Source organism: Rhincodon typus, chromosome 31 (genome assembly GCF_021869965.1).
Source record: "Rhincodon typus isolate 14 chromosome 31, sRhiTyp1.1, whole genome shotgun sequence".
Lineage (NCBI taxonomy): Eukaryota > Metazoa > Chordata > Chondrichthyes > Orectolobiformes > Rhincodontidae > Rhincodon > Rhincodon typus.
In genome coordinates, this window is record NC_063362.1 from 10,886,114 (window position 1) to 10,899,179 (window position 13,066).

A 13,066-nucleotide genomic window follows, 5' to 3' on the forward strand; every position below is an offset into this window, starting at 1 on the left:
TGGTCAGGTTGTATTAAAACAACTTTCTTCAGGTGCACATTCTCTGCTTGCCAATTATTTTTTTCAAGTGCAATACAGCATCTGATCAACATTTCTATTACATTTGAAGGAGTTTAAGTCACGTATTTGTAACGTCCAGCAACACAATGTCCCGGTATTTTTGTTTACTTTTATCTAAAAGGTGACATATCCTTTTGAGTACCATCCTGATTAGTGTTGGACTTTTACCTTTCAGAATGATTTCCAGTTCATCACTTAGAATATCAATTATACTGTATCTAGAGCTGGTCTCTGGTATAATATGCCGATTCAGCCACCCCCCACAGGCATATCTGTAAAAGTCTTCACATGGTGAGGCAGATGGATCCATATTCTGGATTATCCTTGCAGCTGAATTGAAAGAAAGGCAAGAATCATATTTTTTTTTTCCAGTTCTCTGGGACTGTGTCATCCATTAGCTATTTGTGCTTCTATGTGTATTTCAACATGATGAAAGATTTTGATACCAAATAGTGGGATAAATCAATTCCACTGGTCAGTGAGACATACACTAGACAGTATAACTTAAAATCTTCTTAAAACAGAATAAAGACAAAGATTAAGAAAAAAATATTTTCATGCAGGGGTTGTTAGGACATGTATTTCCTAGATAGAGTGTACTTAAAGAATTCATTTTAAAATTATCCTAAAGCTAAAATGACAACAGTCTTTCAAATCAGTACGACACACTGAGGCAGGACTACATGGGACTGTAAGGATGGCCGCACATGGCTCCCTGCTATTTACCAGATCCTGAGCTCTCCTTTGGGGAGCTGGCAAACTATGCTTTCAATGCATTACGATGGGCTGAATGGCTTCCTTTAAACGCTGGAAGAATCAAAGAAATGATGGTTATACTTAAGAATTATTATTTATCATTTATGTTTTCATCCCCTAACTAATCTTCATGAGAAAGGAGTATAGCTCATCAATTTATGCTTTGCATTTGCACCTACTTTCTGCTGAAATGAATGGTTGCAGGAAAATAGAACCCATAATTATTGTCTCCTATTCCACAATATAGTTCCATGAGCAATTAGCAGTATATAGCGCATTTGATAGGATTTACAGATCAAGTGCAAGTGATATTGCTTATTCCTCTATGTCTTAATTGTCTTAATTTAATGGAAAATTCCAAACCTTACTCACCCGCAGCCACACAGCCCGATGTCATGCACACATTGTCCAAATTGCTGGAGAACTGTTTGTCTGAGGACCGAGAATAGAATACGGCTTCAGTCAGAAAACCCCCACCAATTTAGCTTCACCAAGGTGCAAAAGGTTATCAAGAAGGCTGCAATAAATAATCCCCCCCCACCCCCAGCCTTGGTACCATATCAGTCCCCTCTGAGAGAAAGGAGAACCTTTCAGGGAGAACCTTTCAGGGAGAACATAGGGACTCTTAAACAGCATCATTAAAATGGATTATCTGGTTATTCATCTCATCACTACTTGTGTGGTCTTGCTGCGCAAAAAGTGGCCGTCAGGTGTGCTTAATTTGCAAAAGTGACTTGACTGCAAACATATTTCATAGCCTATGAAGCAAATTAATTTGAGATGTCCTGAAGATGTGAAACGTGCTTTATGAATGCAATTTCTTTCTTCCTCTTAATTTTAGCAATAGTATGTTTCTCATTCCTTCCCTGAACTTCCCTTTGTATTCCTTCCGAGCTTCAAACACACCATTCTACATATTTTTCATTTCACCCATTCTTATTTATATTAAAATCAAGAAATGTTGCATCATCTCCTGCTCCAGCTCATTTTTTTAATTTTGCTAGAATTCAAAGCTGTCAAACACCTTACCTTCCATAATATGTGCTAGGCTTCGAAAACTCTGGAAGAGCTCACTTTAACCTAAACCTAACAGGAAAATAGCCCAATTGACCCCCTGTTTTAAACTGGGCTGACTTTAAATTCCATGTATGCCAATCGTGAATAAAACTGAGCCATTAAACATTATTTCAGTTTGGTCTTAACCCACTTCAGTCACATATATTTCACAATCTTTCCTAATCTTCTCAACTTTGGTGTTGTTCTGTATTTATGAACGTTAAACTGTCAACTTGACTTTACAATGAGAAATGCTCTCATGGACGTGTCATTAAAAGTTATTCATAGTCGTGGGAGAGAGGGATGGTGAAGGTACTATTTTTTTAAAATTGCATGTAGGTTGTGTGTTAAAACAGACTGAAGCAAAACATAATTGTTTGCAAAATAGCCTTCTGTGCTGACTTGCTTAGCTGCATAGGGAATTTAGAAATGCATTTGGTAAAATTGTTTTCATTCTGTGGGCAAACAGTCCACAGAGTTGAGTATAAACAGTACTTCATCCAACACATTAACAGAATTTGAGTGCAGGAAAAATTGATAAACACCTTCACAACTCTGAGCAACATCCAAGGATTTTCACATCCAATTTGCTTTGTGAAGCATGCTCTGGCTTGTTATACAAATAAATGGAACAATCAATTTTAATGTGGCAAGAACTAACAACCAGCAAATGAGCAGCTAGTTATGACAATATTTCTTTGAGGGACAAGTACAGCCCAGCATCCCACAGAACTTCTTGCTCTTCTTGGAACAGTACCATAGATTTTTTTTTTATTTTCAGTTGAACTACCATAAACATATGGGACCCTGAATTAATCTATCATCTCAGGAACATTACCTCTGGCAACACTTTCTCAGTACTGCACTGACATATATCAGGATGAGTTGAATGCACAAGATATTAAGAACAAGAAAGACTTCAGCTGTTAGAAGTCTGCTATTTTTAATCAGATTTACAGACACCACTCTCCAGATGTTGTATGCAACTAATAGAGTTTTACATTCAGAATCTACAGTGCATCTTTCATTAAATTGCTGCAGAAAGCAATAATAATCTAAAGGATTCTCCACAAACATTTTTAAATGTACTGCAAACCCTCTGGAAATGAGGAGGCTAAATTATTTCATTGCATAACTCAATCCAAAGCTAATAGAACAAATCATAATTGAAAAACAGAATATTCAAAAAGATTAATAAAATTGCATTTATAAAAGCTCCAATGTTATGCTAAGCAACTATGTGCATTAGAGATAAAATTCCAAATGTAATATTTCTTTTATACTCTATTTTTACAGTACTGATAAGGTGTGAATCCTCTCTTCCACACATCTTGGCCTTAGGAACTTCAACATGTCACTTATGTTTCCTTAGCACGAAGCTGAATTTGTTTTGGTGCTTATGTCTTGAGGGTTAGCTAAGGTTAATTGTTGGCAAGTCGTACTGTAGACATCATTTATAAAGATATTTTCGTGCCTTAGTAAGGATGCATTATTGGTGATGTCATCTGAGCAGCCCGCAATTTGGAATGGAATTGGCCAATCATATGTACCAAATCATAAAGCTGTAACATTTTTTTTGGCCACAGTAGACATGCAAGTCAATGGAGACCATAGCTGCAATTTATTTAATGCAAAGATGCAAAACATTGTTGGAGGAAATTTTCAACTTATGGATCAATTATAAAAGTGGAGTTGTGGATCATTACAGAAACTACAATACCATTATTTTCACAGATTTCCCATATTCAAGTTAAAAATCTGCTCCATAGTTTCATTGTGTTTGACACATAGAAAAGATTTACCGAACACTTACAGTGTGAGTATGTGATATTCAATTTATGTCAGTTTAACCGAGTTTCCATCAGCAGATAAAATGATCTCTACCTTGCTATTTCATTTAGTTGAACTTACTCTTGCAAGATTTTTAATAATGACTTCTGTGTTTAATTTCACTGAAAATTCTTCACTCCATTGTAGATAGAAGTGCTGACTTTTCACTCGTAGTCAGTTTTTGATAACTTGTCTGTATACAATGATTATTGTTGCTGTTTTATCTGTTAAAATAAGCGGTGATTGCCCTTGTGTGGCAATAAAGTGTGGTCTGGGTTCATTACCTTTCCTCTTCTACAAATGGTAACGTTTCAATTTTTCCTCCTTTCTACTGTACTCATTACCCCTTTTTGGCATATTAACTGATAGCCTTCTAACTCTCACACCTTTATGCTTGTACATTTGATTACTCAACTCTGCACTCACTTGCCTACTCATTTTTATACTTCCTCAGTGGAGACCTTGCTCTTTATATATGCTTATTCTCATGCAAACTTGAGCAGGTATTCATTTGAGCCTGTTCTCTCGCGTATGTATTTCCTCACTCATATGTGGTGATGTGGTGACATTCTCCCCTTCATTCATCCAATCACCAACACAGAGGCTCCAATAAACAAATGCTCCAATAAGTAAATACTTCTACATTTTGCAAAGTTGCAAGTAAAATTGATAGGAATATGATCTTGATGAAAGAGTAATTTTTTATCTAATTGACCAATTATTCTGCTTAATCTCCGATAACTATTCATTTTAATTAATTTTTGATCTGAGAACTCACTTCCGGACACCCCAAATGTAGCTCACCATCGAAAAGACACAAGTCAGGAGCGTGATATAATACTCCCCATTTTCTCAAATGAGTGCAGCTCCAATGACACTCAAAAACAGTATACAATATAGTGCTTAGTCAATAGTGCTTGTAGTCTTATGCTGCAATAAAAGTTCTAAAACATTAAATCTTGTCATGTCATCCTTCCAGCTGTTTTAATGAGGAATTCAAATTTATTTTTAAACATTATTGGTGTTTATGAAGTTTTTTTTAATTCATTTGTGGGATGTGGGTGTCGCTGGGTGGCCAGCATTTCTTGCCCATCCCTAGTTGCCCTTGAGAAGGTGGTGGTGAGCTGCCTTCTTGAACCGCTGCAGTACACCAGCTGTGGGTTGACCCACAACGCTATTATTGTAACACTTAACATATTGTTAAAATCTCAGAACAAGGCTTTTCACTGATATTTCTCATTCCATCAAGAATATAGAATGTCAAGTTTCTATTCCTTAGTTTCTATTTCCAGGACACAAATTGTGAGGACGTGTACTTGTACTTACAGTAATTAAAACTTTATGTGGTTGTCATGGTGATCCGAAAAACATATTTCTGCTCCCCCCACCAGTACCTCCACTTACCCCAGTTCTTTAAGGTACTATTCCTTTGGCCTTACTCTACTTCATATTGGCACTCTCCAGTCCATCCCCCATGCCAATCACACAGCCCTGTTCTCCACTGCCTGCTTTTTTCCCACCAGATCACATTTGTGCCTGTTCTTTCTCCGACTTCTAAGTCATATTAGCAATAGATTTTGAGAGGTCAGAAATTCCTCTTTACATCTGAATCTTAATCTCTTAGAAGAGCTCTGGAGAATCAGGTACAAATGAGAGAGGTGCATATGCTGTCTGCAAACTGCAAACCAGTTATGTAGATATTAAACCCAAATATCTGCCTGACCCAAACTTCACAAATAAATACTCAGGAGGGAAAATAGATGAAACATACTCCACTGCTCAAAACAGACATTGTCACCAAACAGCAAGAACAATTATAACTTCCTCAACATGATCAAATTCAGAATATTCTGCCTATTGCTTTGTCAATTATAAGTGAGATGATGATGTGTTTATGATACATTGAACTGCATGTGTTTCCTTACAATTTTCTTCCCCTCTCTTCTGAATTATATCAGAATGTGGAGTCACTGGCATTGGGATCCCCCACTACTTTGTTTAAATAGCCATGTTTTATCTATTCATTCAGACTGTCAACAATACTAACACATTTGAATATTGAGGGTGAATGTCATCCTTACCCAATCTCCACATATCAAACTTTCCAGCACCAATTCTAGCTGACATACACATAGGAACAGGAGTAGGACACTTAGTCCATTGAATCTGTTCCGGCATGGCAGATCTGTTCCTCAATTTCATTTACAACCTTGGATCCATATTCTTACCCGACCAAACAAAATAAAGCCTTGATTTCATTCTTGGCCAACCACACCCTCTTTCTTAACTGCAGATACACCGCTTTCAACACAGTTAACTGCGCCCAAGTGACAATGAGAAGAAGTCAAACTTACCACAATCCGGGTCTATTTAACTCAGCACCAACACAAATGCCTAATCAAAAAAAAAAGCCACAGCCTGGAGAACGATCATGTCCCTTTTAAGACAGATGATTACAAACAATCAATGATAATCTAGCCTCCAGAGTCTGGAATTATTCATGTATTTAGGGGGATAATTATTTCTTCCTTGCTCATTTGAAAGGGGGACTTGCAAACTATTTGCAAGCTATGTGTTTGAGGCCTTCCCACTGCAATTCTATTGGAATGAATTTCACACTTTATTAAATATCTCTCTACTTCTTAAATTTATTGCGGCAACACATAGCCCCGGAAAATGTAGGGATCAGGAATTACTATTTAAAAACAGGTAACTATGCTACAAATTACTGAGGTAAATAGACACTAATTTAAATTTTCCCTGTGGCTTGCAGGAAAAATGTTATTCTTCAGAGTATGAAAAAAAAACAGATGAATGCAAATGTAGGATTTACTTGAAGACATTTTAAACAAGTACCCCTTTAGATATCATGTTGCTATGTATGAAAATCCCAGCAGAAAGAAAAGTCTGTCAATTGCTCTTCTGCAATGGCGACATTTCCCCTGAGACAATGTGGGAGTGAGTGCCCTATTAGCCAGGTTCTCTTTCTGCCTTTTGCATAAAAATTGCAGTTCTATAGTAAAATTATACCTGATTATTAGTTACAAGTATTTGTTCTCCTGAAAGTGTTTCATATTTGTGACTGAGCTCAGGATACTTTGTATTTGAGAAACAAATGGAAAGAAGTAGCACAATATATAGATACTGTTGCAATATAAATTATACCTGTCTGTACAAAGTCATGCATGATATAAAGCTTGCACCTTAAGGAACATACCCTTATACAGTGCTATTAAATTAATTGTAAAATCTTGTGGTGAAATTTCACCTTAAGCTGCAGTGTTCCAAATGAGATAAACTAAATACATTTTTATTTATTCTTGGAATACGGGCATCACTGGCTGGGCCAGCATTTATTACCGAATATTAACTGCTGTGGAGAAGGTGGTGGTGAGCTGATCTTGAACCGCTGCAGTCCACCTGCTGTGGGTTGATCCACAATGCCATTAGGGAGGGAATTCCAGGATTCTAATCCAACGACAGTGAAGGAACAGCGATATATTTCCAAGTCAGGATGGTGTGTGGCTTGGAGGCGAACTTGCAGATGGTGATATTCCCATGTATCTGGTGCTTTTGTCCTTCTCGGTGGTAGCTTTCATGGGATTAGAAGATGCTGTCTTAGGACTCTTGGTGAATTTCTGCAGTGCATCCTAGAGATGTCCACACATATTTTTTTGATTGCTATTGTGTTGCCACAGTGTGTTTTAAGTACTAGTATGCTCTGCTATGGAGTCTTAGGGTATCGGGTTGGATTAAACACTTACCCCAAGTTCATTACATTCTTTTTAAACACAGATGCAGACTAATGACTGGAAGATTTACCTGGGGCAATCTCATACTCCTTTTAACTCAATGCCTCAGAATTACATCAATGAAAATGCTTTGGGAAAGTCAGAGGTGGGAAGATTTAACTCTTCAATGACATCAAGTCAGAAAGTTAATATTTCCTATAAGAAAAATACAATTGCTGCTATAGACTAGTCCTTAGCATTTGAAATGCTTTTTCACTAAAAATTTGAATTAAACCTAGTCATAACATAGCTATTTGGAAATTTATGGTTAAAATGTTCATTTGTAAGATAAATTGAATTAATCAAATTTGAATTCAGATTGAATGATGTAAACTGAAGAGATTTATATCATTTGCATATCCCAAAAACAGATACTACTGCAATTACTGTACTGCTGTTATCAACAGCACCGTTACTAACATTTATACAAATATATATAATGTTAATATACTTTAAGCTAGAGACAAATACTTATTACTTGGAATCAGGGAGGAAGATTTTAACTTCATTCAAACTTCATCCAGCCTTCTGGGGAATATACTGACCTAACAGTCCTGACTTAAAGAAAGCTATTACTCTGTTTTTCACTTTTTCTTTTCTAAAAATATAACTAGATGATAATTAACATGACTAAAATAAACAGCGATACAAATAAGATGACTAACACTTTAATTTGCACTTACACCCTTACTATCACTACTGTTATGACTTGCAATATCAAATTTCACTAGTGTGGCCAATGTCCCTAATGCCATACTGACATGACAAGTAACAGTACCACTAACACTTTTAAACAAAGATGTCTAACAGTTTCAGTAAAAGTGTCAAAATTAATTATAGTTGTTTTGTCAAAAATAGCACCTTAAATGTCCAACATAATTTATAATGAGCAATGGCAAAATGCCATGAATGGGATGTTTTTATCTGCCCATGGAAAATCTAGATTTGAAAATAAGAATTTCAGCTATATGCAAGAAGCTATCTCGGAGGTCCATCTTTATGGGTGTAATGACAGAATCAAATTATACTCTCAGTTCTCTTGGAGCTTTCAACCTAGTGACAACAGAACAAAAGCTTCAAAATGATGGCACACAATTGCAGCAGTGCCCAGGATGCACTGTAAATATTCACTAAAACCTCCTAGACAATACCTTTCAAACCCACAACCACTACTGTCGAGAAGGACAAGGGTAGCAGATACATGGGTACACTACCACCTGCAGGTTTCCTGCCAAGCTACTTACCATCCTGTCTTGGAAATATATCACAGTGTCACTCGGTCTACTTACAGCACATGGACTGCAGTGGTTCAAGAAGAGAGCTCACCATTACCTTCTCAAGGGTGACTAGGGATGGCAATAAATGTTGGCCAAGCCATTGATGCCCACATTCAATGAACAAATTTTAAAAAATCTGTTGGATTCCAATGTTATGAATCCTATAACTTTGCACCAGATTGCAGTTTACTTCAAGCAGCCTAAAAGCCTGATTCTATGGCTATCTCCTAGTCCTTGGTGCAGGCTACATTTAGGTCTCCGTTCTGACCGCAGATTCTCTGTTTTTGCATTGATGCACAGAAATTATGAAGGTCTAGAAGCAGTGATGCAATAACCCTTGGAATAGTTTGGCCATGGAGATCATTCCAGGGTAACCTAGTCAGGGCTTCTGCTTTTACCCATTTTCTCCCCTGTCTTGTCAACGGTAAGTTAAAATGGATTATGGTTCCACAGGTTCCTCTGGTACCCCCAGTACCTTACCCATGTTATTTCCTCACATAAGAAAAAAGAAAATAAAGACTTGTATTTATATAGTACCTTTCACAACCTCAAAATAACCTAAAGCATTGCACAGGCAGTTGCCTAGAACTTTCCAGGAGCTGCACAAAGCTATCCAGTGGCACAATTGGTGATGGCGCAGTACCTTTTACCAGCCATGATCACATGGTAGAAAAGACCTGATGGGATGAATGGCCTAATTCTTATGGTCTAGGTGCTTCTAAAATGTAGGAACTGTGGTAATGTACGGAACTAAAGCAGCCAATTTGCAAATGACAAGTGTTCAGACATAATAACCTGATAATGACCAGGATGTCTATCCTGCTCTTTGAAATAGTGCAATGGGATCTTTTTGCATCCTGCAAAGACAGCAGGTGGGACCACAAATTGATGTGTCAGAAAGACAGCACCTCAGACAGTACAAACCCATCTCAGTACTACTTTGAAGCATCAGCTGATATTTTTCTGCTCAAAATTACTGGATTCAAACTGGGACACACAGCCTTTTAAATCAGACGCAAAAATGATACTTACTGAGCCACAGGGGAGTATGGGGGACATCACAGTCTTGGCCAATGGATATTGCATACATACACACTTTAGGGCAAGGGCCATTTACACCATTGATGTTCTGCTCACTAGTCTTGTTGCTAATCTGTAGTGCCCATCCAATTACAGTCAATCCTGAAATATGACTCAAGGTTTGTCCCATACCAACACATTCTTAACTGCCCTTTGAAGTGATCTGGTGAACCATTTGCTTACATCAACAAGGAACTTTTACAGATGCACCATAGAAAACATTCTATCTGGATGCATCATGGCTTGGTAAAGCAACTACTCTGCCCAGGACCGTAACAAACTGCAGAGAGTTGTGAACACAGACCAGTCCATCACGCAAACCAACCTTCTATCTATTGACTCCACCTACACTTCTCACTGCCTTGGAAAGACAGTCAACATCATTCAAGATCCCTCCTACCCTAGTTATACTCTCTTCCAGAAGGCAGAAGATACAAAAGCTTAAACACGCATACCGACAGGTTCAAGAACACCTTCTTCCCCGCTGTTATTATACTTCTGAATGGACCTCTCAAATTTCAAATAAAATGTGGATCTTGCATTTTGTGCACCTTCTTTACAGCCATACCTTTGTATCCCTCGCTCTGTTCAATCACCCTATGATCTTTGTATGGTATGATCTGCCTTCACTGCATGCAAAACAAAACTTTTCACTATATCTAGGTACATGTGACAATAATAAATCAAATCAAAGAAAGTTGCAGCAGTTCAAGACAACGGTGTACCATCACATTCAGAGAAACTACAGATGGACAATTACCAAGCTTGCCCTCTCCTTAAGGCATGGCTCAGCTACAAGGCTGAGCTATCAAGGGTAGCCATCTGTGAGCAGGGGCGTGCCCCATGGGTCACCTTACCTCCCTGGCTCGTGTACAACACAACCAGCGCCACCACTGCACATGTCATGAGAAGGAGCAGCACGGTTAGTGCAATCTCAACGAAACTCCAACTTTTCTTGGCTGATTTTGTCGATTTCTCCACGATGTCCATCTGGCTTTCGGATTTGCCCATTATAGTGACTCTGTTTGAGAAAAGATAGCGAGTGCCGTTAGTCAAACGCGCCGATTGTGAGTGAACAAAGTGAAAAAAGCCAGGCGAACGAAAATAAAGCACTTTACATCTGCACTTTCGCCTGATCTTCCATCTCCTCTTCCTTTAGGGATGTCCAAAGGATAAATAACCCCCTCCCCAATTTCTTATCGACGGGGTGGGCTCTTCCTTAAATGGATTGATTCGCGGAAACGCGGGGAGTGGGCTGATTGCAAGCGGGTCTGTAATGTTGGGTTCTCTTACAAACCGGGAACTGTGAAATATGAGCAGCTAACTTTGCCGGGGGAGTCACAGAGCGGTGGATATTGATGAGCCGACTGACGGAAAATCCCGCAAAGGATTCCTTCCAGTCATCATTCCTGCAAAGAGAGAGAGAGAGAGAGAAGGGGAGGGCGGGGGCTTGGAGTGGATTCACCGTGCAGCCTTGGCTTGATGGGACCTGAGTTTATCAAAACCCGGCCACCAGGTAACAGCACGGAGGCGCGAGTTATACAATAAATAAAACAACATACAAATATAAAACCATCTCCAGCCCCGAGCCCAGGCATTCCCCCACTGGTCAATTTCAGTCCCGTTTCATTCATTCAGTTTCCTGAAGCTGCACTAGGGCCAGTGCCGTGTGTGTGCTCGCAGGGAGATCACTGCAATGCAGTTTTAGTAACTTTTAATAGGGCGAATGAGCAAGCAATCCAGTGCTCCATCAGGGGCTGTCAAGCAGTATTTTAGAAACAGGAGAAAAGGCAGGGCTAGTTGAGCTTTCACGAGAAGGTTCCTTGAGTTTAACAGCGAAATCTTGAACCCTGTCTGTGGAAATGGGAACTGTGTAAACTCCTGTGGTGAGGTCTCTTCTGGAACTCTGTGTCCAGTTCTGGTCACCCAGTTAAAGGAAGGATATTATCAAGCTGGAGAAGGTACAGAAAAGATTTACCAGGATGTTGCCAGGGATGGAAGGTTGGAGTTATAAGGAAAGACTGGATAAGCTTGAACTTTCACTGGAGCAAAGGAGGTTGAGAGGTGACCTGATAAAAGTTTATAAAAGAATGAGAGGTATAGATAAAGTTGATGGTAGTTGTCTTTTCCCTAAAATAGTGAATTTCAAGACTGGGGGAGCATTTTTAAGGTGAGAGGAAAGAGATCTAAAAAAAGTCATGAGGCAATTTTTTTTAAAAAAAAGGGTGGTTTGCATATGGAATGAACTTCCTGAAGAAGTGGTGCGTGCGGGTGTCATTATAATGTTTAAAATACATTTGGACGGATATATGAATAGGAAAGGTTTGGTGGGATATGGGCCAGGAGCAGGCAGGTGGGACTAGTTGAGTTTGGGATTATGTTCGGCATGGACTGGTTGGACTGAAGGCTCCTTTTCCATGCTGTATGGCTCTGTTCCTCTATGAAAGAGTTTGCATTTCTGCAGCAATTTCTCCATAAGAAAAGGTGACATTTCAGCTACATTTTGAAACATCTCAGTTGAGAACCAAAAGCCTGCAAATTATACACATATCAAAATAGTCAGAAACTGTGAACCAGGGTTAAAATATGTTTTTATTTTGGAGTGGTCATCTTGATCTCAATGATGTCAAATATTGGCTCCTACTTAGTGAGGTATTCCTTTGCCTGGTTGAAAATTGTTCTGTCCACTTTGCAGCCTTCCACTAACGCTGCAGGTTCCTTCTCAGCAGCCTTCCTCCCTCTCCTGCTTATGGCAGGCCTCCTGCAGCATCCTTCTCCTGCCTCCCCTTGCCTCTCTCACAGCCTCCTTTTCCTTCCTTGAGGCTGCTCTTGCCCTCTTTGTAGCGACCCTCCACCTAATTGCAGCCTCTCTTCCCCTCCCCTCACAGCCCCGTCTCTCACTCTTGCAGCCTTCCTTCTGCCCCTTGCAGTTTCCCTCTCACCCCATTGCAGATTCCTTCCCCGCTGTGATGCATCCCTGTTCCCCTCCTATTCCCCCTTTCCTTCTCCTCAATGCAGCCTTCCCCACTTCCATCCATCTCCCCTCTCCTCCGTAAGCCTTGAAACATCCTGCTCCACTTCATATATCCTCCATGGCTTGGCAACTGAGTCTTCTCCTTCCCCAGAAACAGCCTCTTACCAGTACAACTCACTTTCTCACTGCTCCTCCAATCACAGGCTCTTTCACATTTGCTGCTAATAGGCTCACTTGTGAAC

General features: G+C 39.3%; 1 protein-coding gene across 4 annotated transcripts in view; it reads right to left on the bottom strand.

Annotated features, from left to right (window-relative positions):
* The window catches only part of mmel1 (membrane metallo-endopeptidase-like 1), a 64,929-nt gene extending 53,675 nt beyond the window's left edge, over positions 1-11,254 (bottom strand). Inside the window, exons 1-4 of one of the 4 annotated variants that reach the window (XM_048615113.1) lie at positions 10,969-11,254; positions 10,708-10,871; positions 1,189-1,248; positions 229-390 (exon numbers count right to left, since the gene is read on the bottom strand). In XM_048615113.1, the coding sequence (XP_048471070.1) occupies positions 229-390; positions 1,189-1,248; positions 10,708-10,871; positions 10,969-10,994 (412 nt within the window). In that variant the 5' untranslated portion in view covers positions 10,995-11,254. The remainder of the gene's footprint in view (positions 1-228; positions 391-1,188; positions 1,249-10,707; positions 10,872-10,968) is intronic. The other 3 variants (XM_048615114.1, XM_048615115.1, XM_048615116.1) reach the window with 3 other exon arrangements.
* Positions 11,255-13,066: the final 1,812 nt, after the last annotated feature.